Consider the following 22,593-nt stretch of genomic DNA (forward strand, 5'->3'; position numbering starts at 1 on the left):
CCTCCAAGGCTCCAGAGTCTTGCCCTGTGCCACTCCATAGCCTCAATTCTGAGGCCGCAGCGCTCTCCGATCTCCGCGAGGTCAGTTCTCCGGCTGCTTTGCAGCCTCGCCGCGCCCGCTCGGAGCCGCGTTCCAAGAGCCTCATCCAGAAAAGTTGAGACTCACCCTCCACTGCTATGCTCATGCGGTGCTTTCCTTCTCCGGGAGAACCGCCAAACAAGCCCCTTCGGGCGTGCGGGAGGAGCGAGCCGCCCGCTTTCCCGCCCTCGCCGGCCTCCTGGGGCGCACGCAGCGCTCGCGCCCTCCGCAGCCCGCCCAAACGCGTGCCAATGCCGGGCGACGCGCAGGGCTTCTAGCGGCAAGCGAGTGTGCGCGCAGAAGGCGGCGCCTGAGGCGAGGTGGCGCGGGGCGGCGTCCTGCTCTTCCGCCCCGTTTCTGGGCTGCCTCCTCCGAGCCGGCAGGGCGACTTCCTGCTCTTAGTGCTCGGACAGGATTGGGGAAGCACCTGCAGCGCGCCGCCGAGAGGGTGCAGCTTGCCGGGCTTGAAGCGTCGCAAGGAGCCTGGGCTGGGGAGCGCGCAGCCTCGTCCCTTCCTTCGCAGCCTGGTAGGGGCAGAGAGCTCCAAGTGCGCCCCCAAAAATGTTGCGCCCGGTGCGGCTGGCACCCCTTGCACCCCCCACGCTACGCCACTGTGTATGGAAGTGAAAGCTGGACCATAAAGAAGGCTGATCGCCGAAGAATTGATGCTTTTGAATTATGGTGCTGGAGGAGACTTTGGAGAGTCCCATGGACTGCAAGAAGATCAAACCTATCCATTCTGAAGGAAATCAGCCCTGAGTGCTCACTGGAAGGACAGATCCTGAAGCTGAGGCTCCAATACTTTGGCCACCTCATGAGAAGAGAAGACTCCCTGGAAAAGACCCTGATGTTGGGAAAGATGGAGGGCACTAGGAGAAGGGGACGACAGAGGACGAGATGGTTGGACAGTGTTCTTGAAGCTACCAGCATGAGTTTGACCAAACTGCGGGAGGCAGTGGAAGACAGGAGTGCCTGGCGTTCTCTGGTCCATAGGGTCGTGAAGAGTCGGACACAACTAAACGACTATACAACAACAACATCTGGCTGAGTTTCCCCAGCCACTCTGGGCGGCTCCCAATTGAGTGTTAAAAACAATATAGCATTAAATATTAAAAATTTCCCTAAACAGGGCTGCCTTCAGATGTCTTTTAAAAATAAGATAGCTGCTTATTTCCTTGACATCTGATGGGAGGGTGTTTCACAGGGCGGGCGCCACTACTGACAAGGCCCTCTCTCTGGTCCCCTGTAACCTCACTTCTCGCAATGAGGGAACCGCCAGAAGGCCATCAGCGCTGGATCTCAGAAAAAAAAAGTGAGACATTGTCCTTGGATGCTTCACATATACAGTGGTACCTCTGGTTATGAACTTAATTTGTTCCGGAGGTCCGTTCTTAACCTGAAACCATTCTTAACCTGAGGTACCACTTTAGCTAATGGGGCCTCCCGCTGTCACCGCACCACCGGCACACAATTTCTGTTCTCATCCTGAGGTAAATTTCTTAACCCGAGGTACTACTTCTGGGTTAGCAGAGTCTGTAACCTGAGGTGTTTGTAACCCGAGGTACCACTGTACTTTCCAGGTTATATAGCTCAGCCCGAATATGGCCTGTCACCTCTTTTCCCATGCACACAGACACAAAAGTGTACGGGCAAAAGTGTAATTTTTCATAAATATTACCCCCATGTTAACAATGGCCCATGCCAATGCAGGCACAGCTTTTCCAGAAGAAGCAGAGAATCAATATTCATAAGGACAATGGGGAAGTCGCAAAAGGCCAGATAAAAACAGGGATGGGGGTGGCCAAGGTTCCTCAACCCTGAAGAATTATGATGAAAGCTGTAATTTGACTTCCAGTGTGGCAATCTCTGCCTTCTCTTGCTGGCAATAAAATGCTACAAGTATTTGGTCATACGGGAATCCTCATTTATGCAGCTAGCTTCATTTTTAGTTTGTTTCTTTCTGCTTTGTTCTCCTGTTGAATATATTCATGTGATCTTTTGCTTTCATTGTCTATTCCTGACACCTTCCTTTCCTGCACCAGTACAACTATTATTGCATGCATTGGTTTCACTATGAATAATTTACCTCCTCCTTGCTGTCTTCCAACATCTGGTCCCAGATATGAAAGCATATGCCAGTCACGCTCCTTTCTGCACAACTGGTTTTATAAGCCAAGAGGTACAACAAAATATCCGGCTGACTTATAGCAGGCTCCTCACAAGTAGCTCTTTGCTCTTCAGGAATGGAATACTTTTCCTTTTTCACATAGGACTTTCACCTTGAGGTGTACACATCTCAAACAATACCTGGCCTAAAACATCTAGATTTCTTCCTATATTTAAAATATGGAAGCATACACATTGTTCTTCGCTGTGCCACATTCATCTTGACAGGAAGGAAAGTTCCATCTATATTATTGATATATAATATGATATGATATATGATATAATAATTTTCAACTTGTCAGTTGCCTAACACTGTAACCTCTAGGTGATGTACAATAAAAAGTTAACACAAGTCAATGTAATCTTGATTATACAGTAGGTGATTATAATACACCTAATAATCAGTAAAAGCAAATTAAAGCCAACTGTCTATTTATAGGGAACAAGATAATAACATATATTGAAACAGATTGATTATTATTGTTATTGTTATTAGCCTGGGAGAAAATTAAAGATCTTCACCAGGTGTCAGAATGGCATGAGCCAGTTGAGTTGGGGAACACATTCTACAAAGTACAGTGGTACCTCGCAAGACGAAATTAATTCGTTCTGCGAGGTTTTTCGTCTTGCGAGTTTTTCGTCTTGCGAAGCACGGATTTTGGAAAAGCTTCAAAAATCACCAAAGTCTTCAAAAACCTCAAAAAAGGCTACCACACCGCGTGCTATGAGTTGCTCCTCGAAGTCAAGTTGCAACTGCACCCCCTGAATGCACGGTTTTAAGAAAAAGGAAACAAACTTGCAAGACAAAGGAAACAAACTTGCAAGACGTTTTCGTCTTGCGAAGCAAGCCCATAGGGAAATTCGTCTTGCGAAGCAACTCAAAAAACGAAAAACTCTTTCATCTTGCGAGTTTTTCGTCTTATGGGGCATTCGTCTTGCGAGGTACCACTGTAGTGGGTCACCACTGAAAACCCTCTCACTGCCACCCTTTGCGCCTCAGAAGGAGGAGGGCATGATCTTAAGACCTGAGTAGTTCCTAGTGCAAAGAAGTGTTACATCAGGTAACAGGTCCCTAAGCTGTGTAAGCTTTAGTTTATAACAGGGTGGCCCAAATTTTCACATCAAGTGGGCTGCAAGAATACTTTGATACAGAACTCACGGGCCACACACTGCCTTGTCGACTGGGGGCGAGGAGCGAGCCCAAAATTTGAAGACCCTCCAGCCCCCCCACTGGCTTCCCAAAGCCGGCTAAACAAGGTGTCGGACTTTGGGAAGGAGACATGAAGATCTGAAAGAATCCTAGACCCTCCCACCTCCTTCCCAAAGCTGGGAAAGTGCTAGGTAGGCTTTGGGAAGGAGGTAGGAGGACTCTGGGTCCCTGTCAGAGTCCTCATGCCTCCTTCCCAAAGCCCAACACTACACTTTCCTCAGCCCAGTATACCTGAAGGAGCATCTCCACCCCCATTGTTCTGCCCGGACGCTGAGGTCCAGCGCTGAGGGCCTTCTGGTGGTTTCCTCATTGCGAGAAGCAAAGCTACAGGGAACCAGGCAGAGGGCCTTCTCGGTAGTGGCGCCCGCCCTGTGGAACGCCCTCCCATCAGATGTCAAAGAGATAAACAACTATCTGACATTCATAAGACATCTTAAGGCAGCCCTGTTCAGGGAAGTTTTTAATGTGTGACATTTTGTGGAAGCTGCCCAGAGTGGCTGGGGAAACCCAGCCAGATGGGTGGGGTACAAATAATAAATTGTTGTTGTTGTTGTTATTGTTGTTGTTGTTGTTGTTGTTGTTGTTGTTGTTGTTAGGGAAGGCAGTATGAGGGCTCAGGAGGAATGTCAAATGTTCCCGAGGGCTGCCCAAAAAAGATATTGAGGGCTGTACATTGGACCACCCTGGCTTAGAGGTTAAAACCCGCACTCAGACTGGGCCTGGAAACAAACTGGAAGCCAGCACAAGCAGGCAAGGATTGGCATAATATGGTCAGAATGCCCTGTCCCTGTTAATAACCTAATCACTACATTCTGCAGCAACTGAAGTTTCTAAACTGTGTTCAAAAGCAGCTCCACACACAACAACACATTGCACGAATTCCAGGCAGACGTTTACTAGACCACAGACCACAAAAAGCCAGGTTATCTACATCAAGATAGGCTAGTCACCCAGATATGTCTTAAAGCTCGTAAAAGACACATAGCACCAAGGCCATTTGTAGCTTCTGTGATATAATGGACCCAGGAGAGCCCCCAAGCTATGAACCAGGTCCTTTAGCAGAAGTGCAACCGTCTCCAGAACAGGCTAGATGCCTCTCATACATGAGTTAATTGATAATAAACTATATCACTGGAGGTTGGAAGGTAGTAGAGAGCAGGTTTGGGCTGATCTTATCTGGCCTATCTGTAGCACTATCAAAAGCTAGACCAACCAGATTATCTAAGTGGACATTCATGCTGTAGGCACAAGTCAAGCATAGAAAAGGGACATTTTAGGGAAATAATAAAAGCCACAATAGTAAGATGGGAAGAAGCAGAGACTGGGTAGCAGCTCAAAGACAACGATTTCAGAAGAGACCTCACTTGTACCTCCCAACCAACCAGCTGAAAATAAGGATTAATTTATCTGCCCTTTCTAAAGAAACCAAATGCCTTCCTTGTGGGAAGACTCTGAAGGGGTCATGTGATCCCCAAGCAAACCTAGGTCAGTAGCCCAGAGGGAGCCAAGCAATGGAACATGACCTGACTTAACCATCCTTTCTGGAGCCAAGAAGCCTGTCCCCTCTAATGGGTCTAGTGTTGAAGGGCCACGTCACTTCAATGGTGGTCCTTGGCAGAGGACGACCCTAAGCAGGGTCTGTGTACAGCCTTTTGCAAAGGCCTGCCCTTTAGGAATACAACTTCAGGCACCCATAGCCCATTCTCAACCATAAGCAACACTTCTGGTTGAGCCATGCCCTGATACAGTTCAAATAATCAACACTTTCTGCTTTGGGGGTGGGAATCAGCTGCCTATTAAACTTGTAAAAAATCAAGATACTATGCTCTCTAGATAACCATTTTGCTACATCTTCACTAACAAGGACAAAGTGTTGCTAAGCAGCTGAAGTGGCTGCATTCTGCTTTTCAGAAAAGGTTGAATCACTGTTCTTGTATAGACCACTATAACACAAGAAGACAAAGAAGCCACTCTGAAATATGCTTGGAGGGAAAATGTACCCATCCTCTTACAATGCCTACCCAAGCTGCCCACCATCATTGGAAATGGTGGAGTGATCTGGGGAAAGTAGTCTGGAAACAATGATTGCTTAGCACTGTTTCACCCACTCTAATGCAATTCAATAACTTTTTAAGCACAGTATTGTACTTGCCATTACACTGTTACAGGAGCAGAACTGAGTATTTTAGCTTAACACTGACCAAAATCAGTGGCTGCAGTTGAATATAATGATCACAGTTTATTATCTAAACCCAGAAAAAGCATTTACTGAAAAAAGCCAATTTTAAGCCATGGTTTATTAAATTGGCTTGTTTCAGTAATCCATAGTTAAGACTAGTCACAGTTTGCCCAGGTTCAGATAAAACACTAAACCATGGTTAACTGCAGCAAAAGCTTGTTCTCTCCTCCATGTGGCTATGCCTATGGCTTGTTCACATAACAATAAAACAAACTTTGTTATTATCAGATGCAGCCATTAACTGGGATAGGATGGAGAACAAACATTTTCTCAAGAGGCAGTTCAACAGTGGTCCTTTTCCTCACCAGACCATGCATGAAAACACTGATGAAAGCCCTCTTGACCTAACTCACTGGGCCTTTTAAAATGACCCATGTTTAAAAGTCCATCCTATAAACATTGTTGCTGTTAAAATTTATGTCCTGCATTTCAGCATCTAGGTCTCAAAGCAGCTTACAACAATAAAAATATGCAAAATTTAGAAGAAATTAAACCCCATAAATTTAAACAAAGAACATCAGAAAATTGTACAACATCAGAGAAGCGTTCATGATGCAAATGCTTCCTGAAATACTGTAAAGTGATTTTAACCAGTCACCTGAAATTCAGCAGGGACAGTGCCTGAGTTCTGGTGGGAGTTCCAGAGTTGGGCCCACAACACTGAAGTCATAACCTCGTTGATATGTGTTGCACTTCTGGTCCATGGATGACCACCAAGCTCCATCAGATGATCTCAGTGATCAATTTGGCATATACAGGGAAAGGCATTCTGGGCCTAAGTTATTCAGGGCCTGCTCCCAGCACTGGTCTAGCCACAACATTCTGCACTAGCTGAAGCTCCCAGACCAGACTCCAGGGCATCCCCACATAGAGTGCACCACACTAATACAGAAATAGCTGCTATGGCTATTTCCTGAAGCAAGTCAGCCAAAATTAAGATTGCATTACATATAACCAAACACGAAAAGAGAAAAGGGGACTTTCCATTTAAAGGAAGGAAAATGCATCTGGAGTACCACCCTTAAGAAAAACACACAGGGATATGAAACATTATTTCTGTTGGTACACTCAGTAGACAACAGCAGCTTAGTTCTCCAGGTTACCATCACCATTTCAAATGCACACACTCAGGCTGCTAAAAAGGAATGCAGGGTAACACCATGATGTGTACTACACCTGCTTTGGATATGGGGGATGTACAGATGCTACCAGAAACCTGGGCATTCCCAAGCACGTCTGCAAAACATAAAGCCTTTCACCACCATTAATGGTAGGAAGGCTTCCTGTCTCTAACTAACTTGTGGGAGCCTTCAGACCAATAATTACTACCACTGGCAATTTACCTCCAGTTTATTGTACGAGTTTGTATACTTGACTAGTAGCAGCTGAATCCAGCAATCATTTTGAGCTTTCCAGAAGCAACTGGTAAAGAAGCAAGCATGGACAGCCTTGGAGTTGAGAGTTTGGTCCTCTAGAACGGATACAGCTAGTCAAAATGCACTTTTCAACTGGGGACATTTCGCATTCAATGCAGAGGAATATGGGATAGTAATTCATTGTCTGCTCAACATGGAGCGGAGAGGAACATTAATTTAATCTTCACTCAAGTGACAACCTACACACAGTGAACAGGAGGAGTATTTAATTGCTAAAATGAAGGTGGAAGCAGAATACCGGTATTTGAATAGGAAGTGCAGATTCACCCCAAATTGAAGTGCTTGGGTATCTCTCCCTCTGTTCCTGATTGATAGGTGATTTTGTTTCAGCCTCAGCACTCAGAAAATATACTCAATCTTAAGAATAGAGGTGTGCGAGAATTAAATTTTAATTTGGGAGAGGGAGAAATGGAGATATCATGGATGTCCTTTGCTGCCAATGTTACATTTTTACCTCCTAGCTCTCCGCACAGGACTGAATACATTTAAATTCCTCTGGCATCAGTATCAAATGCCTTGATATTCTGACAACCAGATGTGTAGATAGGAGAATCAAAGTCAGTGGAGTGCATCTAAGTAGAGTTTATACTGTGTTAGCAGAGAATTGGTAGCTGCTGCTAAATCCCAATGAGAGTTGCAAGACCGCCATACCCATGGCAACCTCTGAATAATCATCCATCTCAGCTCTCTGCCTTTAACTAGGAGATTGTGTAAAGCCAGCAACCATGCACAGGGTTTTTTTGGGGGGGTGGGAGGGGGATTCAAGCTACCCTGAACTGCAGCCTGCCTCTCTTGTTCATTTCAAAACCCAAACCATGCACTGGATTTCAGGAACTACACCAACATTTCTAATGTGGGGCTTTGGTGCAATTGGCAATGTACAGCCCATGCTGATCCTGCAAGTGTGCTCTGGAATGTGCAGAGTGTTCCCTGGACACACTTATTCAGCACAAACCCACACTCTCAAATACCTGCACCTGGGAAGGCCTAGCTATACGGGTGAGCTGGAAGGAGGAAGTTGACAGGAGAAAGTCCAGCTGCATCTATGACAGCACTTCTCTGCCAACCACTCTAGGTGAGGACAGCAATAATTGCGATTAAACCAATTTGATTCCCCTCACCCTCTGTATTTACGTAAGACACCAGTGTGGCGATGTTTTGTTTTACAAAAGGAATTTAGAAAAGCTATTTGATTCTTCAGTCAGAGCTGTCTCTCTTCTGACATCTTGATAAAATGGCTCTGCTGTATACATTGTACAGTAGGAAGCTGACACAGAATGCAATTATTTCAAGAGCGTGTCTATAGATTATTCAAACCAGTATTTCAAACCAATATTAACAATCATTCCACTCAACTAGCTCCCATTTGCTGGGGGTTGTGGTGCTGCAGCTATGCTGCAGTCCAAAGATGCTGCAGTGTGCTGTTTACTGACCATTATGAAGCCTCTCTACACACAGGCCTTTGAGACAGGCTGGGCTGAACAGGCCGACTGAATGAACAAGCAGGCAGCAAGAGTATTCTTCTCATACAAGTGGCCATTCAAAAAACACACAAGGAGATTGTTCAAAGCCTTGCAGGAAATGGCAGAAAGTTCCCAAAATGCACCGGTGGAGGAAAAAAATGTCTGCGGGCAACAGCCCCCTTCCCCTCACCATGGGAGTGCTGTTCACTCTTTCAACACTCCACAAGAGGCTGGGTGTGGTGATAAGAGGACTAAATTCAATTGATCCTCGTTATGCCAGAATTTTAAATATGCCTTCTAGGCACAGCTCCAGCTTAGGAGCTCAGAATATTATTTTCATGACAAAGGGAGCTGCAGTTCACACCTCCAATGATGTATAAATAGTGGAAGTTAACAGAATAGCTTTCAACTGGAGCTTTCAATAGCAGGGGGAAAGGCACAAAACTGAAATCTGGAAAAAAAAAACTTCATTTGTTTGATGATGGAGAGATAAAGGTAAAGGGACCCCTGACCATTAGGTCCAGTCGCGGAAGACTCTGGGTTGTGGCGCTCATCTTGCATTACTGGCCGAGGGGGCTGGCGTACAGCTTCTGGGTCATGTGGCCAGCATGACTAAGCCGCTTCTGGCGAACCAGAGCAGCGCACGGAAAAGCTTTTTACCTTCCCACTGGAGTGGTACCTATTTATCTACTTTGATGTGCTTTCGAACTGCTAGGTTGGCAGGAGCAGGGACCAAGCAACGGAGCTCACCCTGTTGTGGGGATTCAAACCTCCGACCTTCTGATCAGCAAGTCCTAGGCTCTGTGGTTTAACCCACAGCGCCACCCGCATCCCTTGATGATGTAGAGAATGGTGCTAACCAGCAGTACTCACACTGTGGGGTGCCTGCCATGACACATGTGTATATGTGTGTGTGTTTGTGCATGTGCATGTGCATGTGCATGTGCATGCACAGAAGAAGATCCTATACAAAAAAATACCAGCGGGACATCTCTCCTAGCTTAGCATTTATAAACATGGAAGGCGAAGAGGGAATGAACACGTGACAGCTTTTGGTCACAAGTTTTCTGCCTCTTGCCTTCTTCCCTGAAGGTTTCAGAATGAAATCTGGAACACCCTCCTTTGGTTCTCTTACAATACCAACACAGGATTCTTGTTATTATTTATTAAATTTGTATACCACCCTTCACCTGAAGATCACAGGGCAGTTCACAACAGAAAATTAAGAATAAAAAATATGTAACGAAACAAACAACAAACCAATAACACTCTTCCCAAAAACACATTTAAAAAGGCACATAATGTTGGTTAATCAGCCAAAGATCTGTTTCACCTGGCACATAAAAATATGCAATGAAGGTGCCAGGCAAGATTCCCTGGGGAAAGCATTCCACAAATGGGGAGCCCCGCAGAAATGGCCTCAGGTGATGGTTGCAGGGTCTAGATAGGTTCAAATGGAGAGAGGTATTTTGCAGTCCTGAGCTGTTTAGGGCTTTATAGGTCAAAACCAGCACTTTGAAATGGACCCAGAAACTATTTGGCAGCCAGTGCAGTCGGTCCAGGATCAACGTAATAATGCTCAAACCGTCTTGCTCTGGTGAGCAACCTGGCTGCTGAATTCTGCACCAGCCAAAGTTTCTGATTCATCTTCAGAGGCAGCCCTACGTATGTGTTGCAGTAATCTAATTAGAGGTTACTGGAGCATAGACAACCACTATCTCTGTCCAGGTGGGCACAGCTGGGCCACCAGCCAATGCTGTGGGAAGGTGCTCTGCACCACTAAGGCCACTTGAGCCTCAAGCAACAGCAAAGGATTCAGACGTACCCCCGAGCTATGTCCCCGCTCCTTCCGAGGGAGTGTAACCCCATCAAGAGCAGACAACCTCCCATCCAGTCCACGCCCATCACAGCTCGTTGCAATATAGTTAACATGTGTGTGATGATTCTGCACCTTAGCATGCAGCAGTCCAGGAAGAAGCCATGCTGAAAATGTTTGATGGGAAAATAGCTTAAATCAGGGGTCCCCAGTCTTTCTGGGCCTGGGGGCACACGAGGACATCATGTCACCATACAAATACCCATTTCACAAAAGAAAAACTGGTGATGCTTAGAACAGGGGTCAGCATACTTTTTCTACAGAGGGCCAGTCCAGACCTTGTGGGGGGCTGGACTATATTTTTTGGGGGGGGGGATGAACGAATTCCTATGCCCCACAAATAACCCAGAGATGCATTTTAAATAAAAGGACACATTCTACTCATGTAAAAACACGCTGATACCCGGACCGTCCGCGGGCCAGATTGAGAAGGCAATTGGGCCGCATCCGGACCCCGGGCCTTAGTTTGCCTACCCATGACTTAGAATCTGCTCCCATCCCCGAACCCCCAGCAAAGAAACCAAGCAGAATATCTATACCAAAAAAAACACACCCAACTAAAACAAAAGACAAAAAGAAACCACAGCCAACATCCCTGGCAACCAACTGTTATGAAAAAAAACTGGAAGAGATGCAAGAGCTTGCCGGGCAGCATGGGGTGGGGGGTCTGATGGTGCCCTGGGAACCAAATTGAGGAACACAGAGTTAAATCAAACTGCAGCTCTGCATATGAAAGTCAAACTTATTTTGAAACTTGATCCACTCTCCCCAGAACTCAAGAAAATTAGCCTCTCAAATCATATTATGCCCTTCACACCCCATTTAACATTTTACACAATTTAAACTTTACTTGTAAACTGCACTACCGGAAGAACTGCTCCCCCCCCCCCCGTTTTTATCTGAATAGGGGCCCTTTCATGGTGTGTGTCATCAAATGAATATTGAAAGTTCTCATGGCTTGGCTTGCAGAAAAAAGTATAAAGGACAGCACTGAATACTTTGTTTGGACTGTTCATGTACTTGACCTGGAGTATCAGCTTGCATAGAAGGATCAATTAAGTGAATACAAGTGTATTCCTGCATTACCCTCTGTGGTGCATTCCACATAGTGATTCCTCATAAAATGAACAAACACACACGTACACACACGATAGCCAGGCAGTGAGCATCAGGAGTTTGATGGCAATACTCCCATCAGGGAACTTACCAAAAGAGAACTCCTAACAGTGAGCTAAACCAAATAACCAGTCTGACAATGCAGTACAGTGGTGCCCCACAAGACGAATGCTTCGCAAGACGGAAAACTCGCTAGACGAAAGAGTTTTCCGTTTTGGAGGTGCTTCTCAAAACGAATTTCCTATGGGCTTGCTTCGCAAGATGAAAATGTCTTGCGAGTTCCTGCAGTTTTTTTTCCCTCCCCCCCCCCTTTTCTAAGCCGCTAAGCCGCTTATCTGCTTATCCACTAAGCCGATAAGCCGCTAAAAGCCGCTAATAGCGCTAATCCGCTAAGCCGTCAATGGGCTTGCTTCGCAAGAGGAAAAAACCACTAGACTAAGAGAGTCGCGGAAAGGATTCTTTTCGTCTTGCGAGGCACCACTGTAATTCTTAGGTTCCAACAACTGCCTGGATTCTGCTTCCAGGAAGAAAACAAAACTTGTCTCTTTATTCCTCTGGCTGGCCTATATCACACTCTGCAAATGACTCACGGAGTCTCCAATTTGGAATTGAAAAGTTGGTTACCCAACACAGCACCCAGAGCTCAAATGCGGTAAAACTCTCGTATCAGTTATTCTCTCATATGATTTTTTTTAAAGTCCAAATTAAAAGGTTACAACAGGAAAAGGAAGGAATTAGAAACTGGCAAACACTAGTCAAATCAAGACATTTAACCTCTCAACAAGCACCTGACTAAATTAAAGCTAACGTCTTTTACATCCTCTTTGTCTCAAGTTTCAAATCACATTGTTCTGGGACACACCCACACCATCTCAGCAAAAGAACCATTTTCTGGCTAGTTGAGACAGTTCATATCTTCTTCTTTCTTTGTTTTTTGGTTGTGCCTTCATCTGCAAACCAAAATCATGGTGGTACTATGGTCAGCTATCAAGTGCACAGCGTACAAATTTCTCTAAGTTGACTCCAACTGTCTTCCTTGCTTTCAGTCTGTGTGAAATAAAAACTATATTTCACAGAATAAACCCAATACTAGACCTGTGTGTATTAAGAGAAACTGAGTGCAATATGAGAAACATAAAACTCAATGGGTACAATCAGAGGGCTGAGGGAAGGGGAGGAATCTAGAAATGTAAGCAGAAGTAAAATGAGCATTCTAAACAAATCAGATTTCTTACTTACCCTGGAGAGATTTCCCCAAGCCCTGGCCCAGCTTCCAGCCATGCTTCTGTAGCAAGCGGTGTCCAATATTATCCTGACAGACAGAACAGAGAAACAAACCAAAAATATTCCAATAATATATTCTTCTCTTCCACAGAAACACATTATGAACAAGACATTTTTCTACATATATGCATGCAAAAGAAATAAAATAAAAACTACTTACGAGCAATATATGCCCAGTAAAAGGGAAAAGATATTTACATAATAAAAAATAATTAACAAAAACAAAAACAAAACAAAAAAACACCTGCTGGCAAGATTTTTCCACAGGAACAGGGTTTCAGGGAGGGTCATCACACTTTCTGATGGTGTGCTGGGCAACTTTTGTGCATAACAAGGGGAGGGGAAGCAATGGGGGAGAAAATAAAAAAATGACATTTAAAAAGCATAAAATCAAGCTACTTTATACAATCATATCCATCACCTAGAGAGCACCACTTGATTTGTGCAAAGAAAAACTGACGGATGTGCTTAGTCTGCTTTTTTTTTTTAAGCTTGTTTGTGTGTCAGACTTTAAAGAGACCAAGTTAAGTTGTTAAGTGTCAGACTTGCCCCCACCACTAGAAACCAAAACACAATCAGAGCAAAATCCAGGCTAGACTTGATTGGGTTTTCTTTAAAAATAAAAATAAATCAATTATAATATATATATTATATAACAAGAGATATATAATATACATATATGTGTATATATATATATATATATTAGCATGCAGCCAATTGTTAAACTGAAAATATACAGTGAGGTTAGTAAAAAAAATACAAAACAAATTGAAAATATTAACCAATTAAAAGGAATTTAAAATATAAAATAAAATGAGCTCAAGCACAAACTGGGTGATGCATTTCACATGTAAGCTAACAGAAGTACTAAGATGTTAGAATGGAACAGGCCTAGCAACAGGTTAAAACAGCAAGGAACCATTAGTGCATGTAGGGAGAAAACACAACAAGCATAATGTCTCATCTTTTGAAAAGAAAATCAAAATGGTCAAAAATTAATGTAGGCGGAGGGGAAAGTACTGCAGCAATTCAGTGTCAGCTATTTGCACAAAATAAAAAAGGTTTTCTCCTATGGTTAAGTGCTGCATTTATAACAAGGAAAGCCCTGGGGCTCAGGCGTATCTAAGGAGTTTGCTTGGATACCTGGGGGATTACTTTAGAAGCAAAGTTGAGAGCAAGCTGCATTCATCATTTGTCCAGAGCTATTCCTTGGCAAAGGGACGCGGGTGGCGCTGTGAGTTAAACCACAGAACCTAGGACTTGCCGATCAGAAGGTCGGTGGTTCGAATCCCCACAACGGGGTGAGCTCCCGTTGCTCGGTCCCTGCTCCTGCCAACCTAGCAGTTCGAAAGCATGTCAAAAGTGCAAGTAGATAAATAGGTACCGCTCTGGCGGGAAGGTAAACGGCGTTTCCGTGTGCTGCTCTGGTTTGCCAGAAGCGGCTTAGTCATGCTGGCCACATGACCCAGAAGCTGTACGCCGGCTCCCTTGGCCAATAAAGCAAGATGAGCGCCGCAACCCCAGAGTCGGCCATGACTGGACCTAATGGTCAGGGGTCCCTTTACCTTTATTCCTTGGCAACTAGCCAACAGTGGTAGAATTAAAATCCCACAAATCCCACATAATCTAGGGGTGGGAACCCTCTCACCATTGGGCCAATATGTGTGTCCAATATGTGTGTCCAGGGTGTCCAATATGGCCTGCGAAGCCATTTCCCTCAAGCCACGCCCACCTGCTGCTATCAGCAGGGAACAGGATGGTGCAGCCCAGGCAGCAGGACTGAATCCCCACTCAGCTGATGAGCAGGAATTAAAGCTCTTTGCAGAAGTGCTGTTTGAAACAGTTCACAGTTCTCTTTTCAGCAAGCAGGAAGGGTGGATGGCAGCGTCTCATCCACTGCTGCAGCAAAGAAGCAGCACAAGCTGTTTCAAACAGTACTTTTACAAAGCGCATTAACGAAGTCGTCACATTTAAAGGCAGTTTTAAGGTAAGGTAACCAGATTATTATTTTTCAATGAATCCGGGGACACTTTTCAACTTTAATGGATTTTGTATGGGGACTGATTTGTCAATCCGGGGACTGTCCCCGGGAAACAGGGATCTCTGGTAACCTTAGCTTAAGGAAAGCTCACATTGCAGCCTTCAAAGTTCAGAATGGGAGCACAGGGATGTCTTGAAGCCTCCTCACACTCCCCTTTCAGGCGCTTATGGGGGGAGAGTGGGGAGACTTGCAGAACCCTTTCAAAGTCTTTGCACGCTCCTCTTTAAAACTCCTAATTGAGTGTTTAAATGGGTGGGAGGAAGCTTGCAGAACTGCACAAGGGATTTTTTTTACAGGTTGGCAAGGCTGTCCCCCCTGTCTATCACGTGTCATCATAATGACATGACAGGACTGACAGATGGACAGTGTTGCCCATCTGTGAAATATGGTCACTGAGAATGATCCTGATGAGGATCTGATCCATGAAGCCACCCCTGATCTAGGATATACATAATGAAGCTGGAGCTAGGTGTTCCAAGGGAAACACAGGAGACGGGCTTGAAGGGAACAATTTGTGGGTGTATAACCCTTCCAAGGCAAGACTCCTTTGCTAGTCCCTCCCACAATTTTATTTTATTTTTAATTACTGAGTTTTCCCCAGCTAGGCTCCAAAACTAGAAGCAACCCAGCTGAGAGAAAAAGGGCTATATGAAGGAAGAGAGGGGAGGGCACAGACCAAGCATCCCTCTTCACCCTCACCATCATCTCCTGACACAGATTTGGGAATATCCACATGTTGAGATAACATTTAGCTCCACCTTCAGAGTTTCAGCTCAACCTTAGGCACTGAAATTTGCCTCTTTTTCCAGAAGAAATTTTCCAGATAACCTGCTTCATTCATTATGGAGCTGAGCCAATTGTTCAAATTCAGTGCTCAGGACTTACAAAATTCTTACAGGAAAAATAGGGCACATCGATGAAGTGATTTTCAGAGCACTTTAGAAAATGGCTCCTTTGTAGTCACCAAAAGTGTCTTGTGGGATTTTACTGTTTCACTGCAATTCTTAAAACCGATTTGAGCACAATGGCTCAAACCTTTTCTGAAAAGATGAGAAGCCCTCCTTTGTTTCATATAACGAAGCTACTGCCAAATTCTGGCAGAGGCAAAACAAAAAAGGAAAAAAGTATTAACAAAACCCCACCAAAATGTTACTGTCTTATCTTTTACATTCCTCAAGCCATTTAAATTTACGCATAAGCCATGAAAACCCCTGGAATTGGAGCCATAACCAATAGCAGGCAGAATGATGGGGCAGTGGCACTCAATTGACCTCCTGACAACTGAGTTGCTGCTTAGAGGGATGGGTGAGGCAGTGAGAAGGTCAGCACAGTAGAAGAAGTTGGAGTGGAACCATTCTGGCCTGGTGTATTTGCATGACACTAGCTTCCCTGCTTCTCTCTTCCCCAGGAAGCTGCAGCAACTCAAAAAGTCAGCTGAATGGTGCTGCCCCACCACAATGTCCATGGGTGGCCATAGCTCAATGATCAAACACATGATTTGCATATCCCAGGGATCTCAGACAGTAGGGCTGAGAAAGAGTTCTCTGCCTGAATCTTTGGCGAGCACATGCCAGTTAAGAGTAGACGATACTTAATTAGCTGGGCCAATGATATGATCCAGCACAAGGCAGCTTCATATGTTAACGTAGGGGGTATGTTCATGTGTATTTTAAGTGGCAATCCTATGCACACCTGAGTGAGAGTCCCACTAAGCGGCATGGGGCTTACTTTTGCATAGACATGTACAGGACTCAGCTGTCAGTGTGGTGATAGTTAATGGGCACTTGGTAGTTAATAGGCACTTGTCAGTCCCTAACAGGAGCGCTCCTGTTCAGGGTTCCAGCCAGGCACACCTTTCCTGGATACACTATTAGGAGCCAGAGAAAACAAATTAAAACCCCTCTTCCCCTGGTTTTCCATTTGTTTTTCAACTGGCACTCATTTTTTGGTCAACTGAACATGCTCAATCCTAATTGGGCCTTACATGGCTGGGGGTTAGCTCGTTTGGAGTATGTTTAGATTTTTTGTGTGTTCCTGAAAACCTTGTGATTCCTTCAATATGCCCATACCACCCTGCTTGGCTCTATTTCTGTTAGCAAATGGATGCTGAGATTGTTCGGGGTGGGGTGGAATACGTAGCTGTGATAATTTTTTTTAAAAAAAACCTTTTCCATGGCTTTTAATATGGAAAAATGCAGCAAACATGGGGAAAGTTATTCAATAAAAAATGTCAACATCAGGCTGGCAAGAAGTTCTGACAGAAAAACAGCTGTGCTTGTACTCCCACTCCTGCAAAAGGAAACAGCTACCGCCCAGATGAGACATTGTGCTCCATGTGTTGTGTTATGAATGCACTAAAAAGAAACAGACAAATGAAGCTGTTATGCTATTTCCAAAAGCGGTGCAGGTGGAGTGAAAGCATTTCCATACGAACCTGGCTTTAAAAACTGGGCTGTCAAAAGAACAGTTAAATGTAACACAAAGTAAGAAACTGTCCAACCAACTAATGGTAATTTGTTTTTGTTTTTAATTCGTTTGCTTGTTTTCAATTCACTGCTTGCAAGTAATGTACTTATTAAAGAAGAATGAAAGCATAAAATAAATACAAGACCAGCTGGGAGTTTTAAGAGCGCTGTGACTGACACAGTGAAGGGCGGGAGGAGAAACAAACGTTAGAGGGGGACATGGGGAAGGAGGAAGAAAAAAACCTGAGGAGGGTTATACACATTAGCACCACACTTACCAAGCCACTCAAGAGGGTGAGCAATATATGAAAAGGTAAAGCTTTGAGCCTGTCATCATCCCCATGCTCAACATGTAGTCCTCTTCTCTTCCAAATAATGTCAAATGCTCAACATATGAGGCACCAAAGCAGCAAAAGTGTGGCTAGCTGCTTTCTCAGCCGTCACCTTCCCCATTTTTTCTCCTTCAATGCCACTGCCAATGGGAGTGGTTTGAAGGGAACCTCCTCTTAAGATTTATGGAGGGGCTTCTGCCATGTGTGAGGTCAACCAACAGGAATGGTTGGGTAGCCTTCCAGAAGCCCATTATAGCAGAATGATCACCCTGGTTTGTTCAAGGAGTAAATCAGGGGCTAACCAATGAGCAGCAATGAAATATCAACTGGACCAGCCAGTGATTTTGAGATGATCCACAAGCATTCGGGTGTCATACTCCTCCTCATTGGATATAATGATCATTCAGGAATGGTAACAACAGAGGCATAATCCTTTCCTCGGAAAAGGCTGTATGTATAGCTGCTTAATGAGGCTGTGATGAGTGGTGTGTCCATGAGTAGTTTGACATTTAAGGAAAGAAAGAAGAGAAGGTGAATAGAGTCCATGTCAAATTTGTCCCCCAAAGGCCCCTGTCCCACCTGACGAAGACTGACAGGTATCGCTATCTCTTGAGTGGCTCCATAAGGGATGCTGACTGTGTATGAAAGAACCCATAAGCAGGAAGACTAGGTGCTACAAAGGGTGATCCCATGCAAAACAGGAGATAAAGGAAAAGAAAAGAAAAAGATCCCCCAAAACAAAAACCTAGAGCTTACTGCATATGACACAATGAAGGCAAGAGAGAATAGTCCAAGAGTAGTGCTACACCATTCAGCTTCTCTAGAAAGCACAGTATTTATAGTGCTCAGCAACGTACAGGCTGCTGCTAAATGTCAAATTGGCAGCCGTGTCAAGTTACATACTTTGGAACCAGGGGAGTCCACAGATCAGTATAGATATGCAATGTGACAAAAACCAAGTCTCATCAGAGTGTGCTTGGAATAAGTTAACTTTGGCCAGCATCAACTCGCCTGCAGCTCTCAATGGCCCTAAGACACAGATTAATAATATGCACAGTGGCATCTTTGTTGGTGAGGGTAGAGAGGAAGGGGATAGAACTAGAAAGAAAGTAGGCCTTAAGGCAACCTTGCTTCCCATCCAAAATGGTGAGAAGCTGTTATCCTTTTGTGACACATCAATGGGACAGAAAAGGTAGGGTTTGTCTAAATATTCTGGGCCTCTTACTGCCTTCCTCCCCCATGCATGTATTGCTGTGATTGAATAAACATTAAGTGCACAGAAAATTGGAACTGTAGCCAAGGAAAGTATTTGGCCAAGTCTTGACAATTCTATCAAGTTTCCTCCACTGTGTTGTCTTCTACATGACCACCTTTGGGCTACAACTCCTATGACACATCAGCAGGACAGCAGGTAAGCCAGAACAGGCTACACCTACTGGACTTAACAGGAGATTTTTAACTTTAAGGACAGGGATGGAAGGAAGGTTGGGGGCAGTCCCCTGCTTTCTGCAAGAAAGTGGGAGATGATAGGGACGGCTGTAGTAGTTCTTTCTAGATTTGAGGACACCACTGTGGTGCAGGAAAATTCAGCCTCCTCTCCTGAGTGGCTATCTTCAAAAGGAACCCTATGGATGTCTGCAAACTACTCCCAGGAAAACCGTAGGTGTCATGAGAGACGTTATGTGGGGTTGTACTCCAGCTCCAACTACAGGAGGAAACCTCAAGAAAATTAGCCAGACCAGATAAGCCAGAATAGTATGTAGTACTGTCTCACTCTTAAGAAATTTCCATGTCACACTTCCTTGACTCTGTTGCAGCAGATCGCTATCTTGCTCCCATCTTCCAACCTGACAAGAACTGGCTCCAACACTCTTCCACCCACCTCAACTATCTCTCATTCATGATGGACATGTTCTAATGTTTCAATACCTGGTCCTTCAAAGCAATTTAAGTGTGCAATTAATTTTTCTGTTTTTGTCTAATTAATCATCGCCATCAAACGTCTGAGGTTACGACACCTGATACCGTACCAACAGAAGATGGAAATGACATACCCAAAGATATTTAGAGATGAGTCAAGGCCCCATGAACCCCCAAAACTCTAATGAAAATGCCCCCAAAGAGGGATTCATTACACATGGCAATAACTGTTAAAGAAAAGACCTGAACTAGTTTATTTTTTGGCCTGCTGGCTACATGATGGAGGCTATAGCAGGGTTGAAGTGTGTGGGGCTGAAACACTAGCTTGAGATAGAGCAGTTGGGGAGAAAAGCATCCCCAGTGAGGGAGAATGTTGACATTTTCTATTCTGGCCACCAGTTGCTGAAGGATTATGTAAACAGCATCATGTTCTTTACCAATGCAAAGATCTGTAGACTCCCAAACCAAGTTTATTCCAGTCACTATCAAGTTCCATGTTGTAGCAATACAGGTAAGGATCTCCTCAATAGATAATGCTGCAGAGCCACATGTGAATTCAGCTGTGTTCCCAAGCAAAGCCATTCCCCAGAGTTTTCCAGGAGTATCCCTTGGGCTTTATATAGCTTCCAGAACCAAGAGATCTCAACAGCTCTTTAAATCCACTTATGTTTTAGAAGGCTTTACATACTACCGTTAAGCCCTTATGGTAAATCCACTTTACGTTTCCAGCTGAAAATTGGGTTTTATTTGCTGCTGGAAAGAAAAAAAATCAGTTTTCAACATTGAATGGTAAAAGGAAATGTTCTGTGTTATATTGCTTCCCAAGGGTGAGCAGAAATGCTTTAAGCACTGTGTTTTTAAATGTTAGCAACAATGACTGCTATCAGAGCACATTCCGGCACTAAGCCTTTCAAAGTGTTTCACTTTTCCTGATATACACTCATAGCTGTTCTAGTCATGCTGGAAAATAAACTTCCCAAAACATGGTCCGTAGCTGTTGGGAGTCCATTAGACAAACATCTTCCCTAATCATGTACTTTGAGAGACTAAAACTTTCCGCTTTGTTGATCTAACCAGTATATATATATTTTTAAAAAAACAACAGCCTGAATAAAGCCTGAGTGTTCAACAATCTAAGCCAGTGGTTCCCAAAATGGGAATCTCTCTAGTATCACTCTCTAGAGAGCAGAGAGATTATCCAGGGGGTCGCTAAGAGGCAAGAGGGCAGCTGAAGGCACTGGAGGTATAAATGAAAAGCTGGTATCACTAGATCAAGTTGATGAATTAATTAAATAAAACAGCTTTTGGGGGGGGGTTTGAATAAATGTGTAATTGTTACTGTTTTGAATTTTACTGAGTTATTATCTTCCTTAGCGGGTCACGCAAACCACTATTCTGAATAAGGCTTTTTATGGGGTAGGGGGCACTGGGGGTGAGTTTATGAAACCAAGGGGGCAGTGGCCCACAATTGTTTGGGAACTATTGATCTAGGCTCTCTGGAAATTTTAAAGCTATTTTAGTTATTTGAATAAGTCTGTGAGTGGACAATACATTTTAAAAAATTAACTGCATATCTTATTGCCTCCTTTTACAATTAGGGTTGCCACTCATGCTCACATATTGCCAACTATTTAATGAAACTAAGAATGCCACTGCGTAGGTGACAGCTTACTATTTTCTTTCTTTATGGAAACATTTGCCAGAAAGGGCTAGCTGTCCCCCTATTAGGGCAAACCCAACAGCACAGCAAGTCTTCTCCAATTGGCCACCTGCTATAACTGCTGTTGGCACCTCCAAGTCAGAACAAGAACACAAGCAGTCATAAGTGACAAAGGTTGCTACCTAGGACTGCCCATGACTCCATTTTGCTGGAAGTACCAAAAAGTATCACCTCCATGTGACTTGGCTGTCTGCTTTGCCACACTCTTGTGAGGGATAAGATTCGCGTATACAAAAACAGTTACTGCTGAAAGAGCTGAAGACACATTAGACTGCTGCAATGGCACATCAGCTTATGGAGATGGAGAGTTCGGGAAAACTAAAATCTTTCTTGCTGTTCTAATAAAATTAATGCATTTGAGGTACTGTACTTGACTTATTTGACAATATACAGCCAGATGATGGACTAAATCTTTTCTCTCCAGTCAAACATTCAGTCCTATTTGAAATACAAGTTTGCCTTAAGACGCCTCCCGCACTTGTGGGGGTTCCACCTGGTGGACATGAGAATTCTTTAAGATTCCATGGTGGCCCTGGCCCCCCCTTCCCAGCCAAACTGAGTCCACATCATGTTATGACACTGGACAAAAAGCTTTGCTCCAAGAGATAGGTGATGCAACACCTAAAATGGAAATCTGGGTATTTAAACTGGGCAAAGAAAATAATAAGTCTGGATAGGAATTAAAACACCAGCATGATAATAACAAGTGGAGGTGGGCTGTGACTTCCATGACCTGGATCTAAACTGCTCTTCATCAGGTAACTCACTTAAACTATTTATTGAGGTTTTCTCCTGTAAATCTGATTTAAGTTTAATTAAAGATAACAAACTGAACCCAGGCTGAGTGAGCGGCACTTAGTTCCCTCTGAAATCAATAGGCCTTTAAGTCAACCCGCAACTAGCATGCCCCGTTGATTTCTAAGAGCTACCTGAGTTCAACTAAACTAACATGGCTCTAACCGAGGTTGGGGGGGGGGAGAATTACAGATTGTTGCACAAAAACATCAAGGTGAAAGCATTTTGCACCTTGAAAGGACCACATGCTGATTTTAAACTCTCCACTAACATGGGCGGGAGGGTGTTCAACTCAGAACATTTTTTTAAAAAAACAACAACTTTGGGGCATGTTGCTTAGAAAAATAAGACACTGGTTCATTCTGTAGATCTGTGGTCCAGAAGCAAACATTGAGGCACTGGAGATTTTTCTACAGCTGCTGTACACATTGCAATGCAATCAATGAGACAGG

At 44.2% G+C, this 22,593-nt stretch overlaps 1 protein-coding gene across 7 annotated transcripts in view; it reads right to left on the minus strand.

Moving 5' to 3' along the window:
- Window positions 1-22,593, minus strand: part of GPATCH8 (G-patch domain containing 8) — an 82,757-nt gene that overhangs the window by 35,324 nt on the left and 24,840 nt on the right. For 4 of the 7 annotated variants that reach the window (XM_081837594.1, XM_081837595.1, XM_081837597.1 and 1 more), the window contains one exon: window positions 12,824-12,896. In XM_081837594.1, coding sequence (XP_081693720.1) covers window positions 12,824-12,896 — 73 coding nt within the window. Of the gene's footprint in view, window positions 1-12,823; window positions 12,897-13,112; window positions 13,135-17,343; window positions 17,362-22,593 lie in introns of those variants that run through there. The other 3 variants (XM_081837596.1, XM_081837599.1, XM_081837598.1) reach the window with 2 other exon arrangements.

This window comes from Podarcis erhardii (genome assembly GCF_964252035.2).
Source record: "Podarcis erhardii genome assembly, chromosome: 13".
NCBI lineage: Eukaryota > Metazoa > Chordata > Lepidosauria > Squamata > Lacertidae > Podarcis > Podarcis erhardii.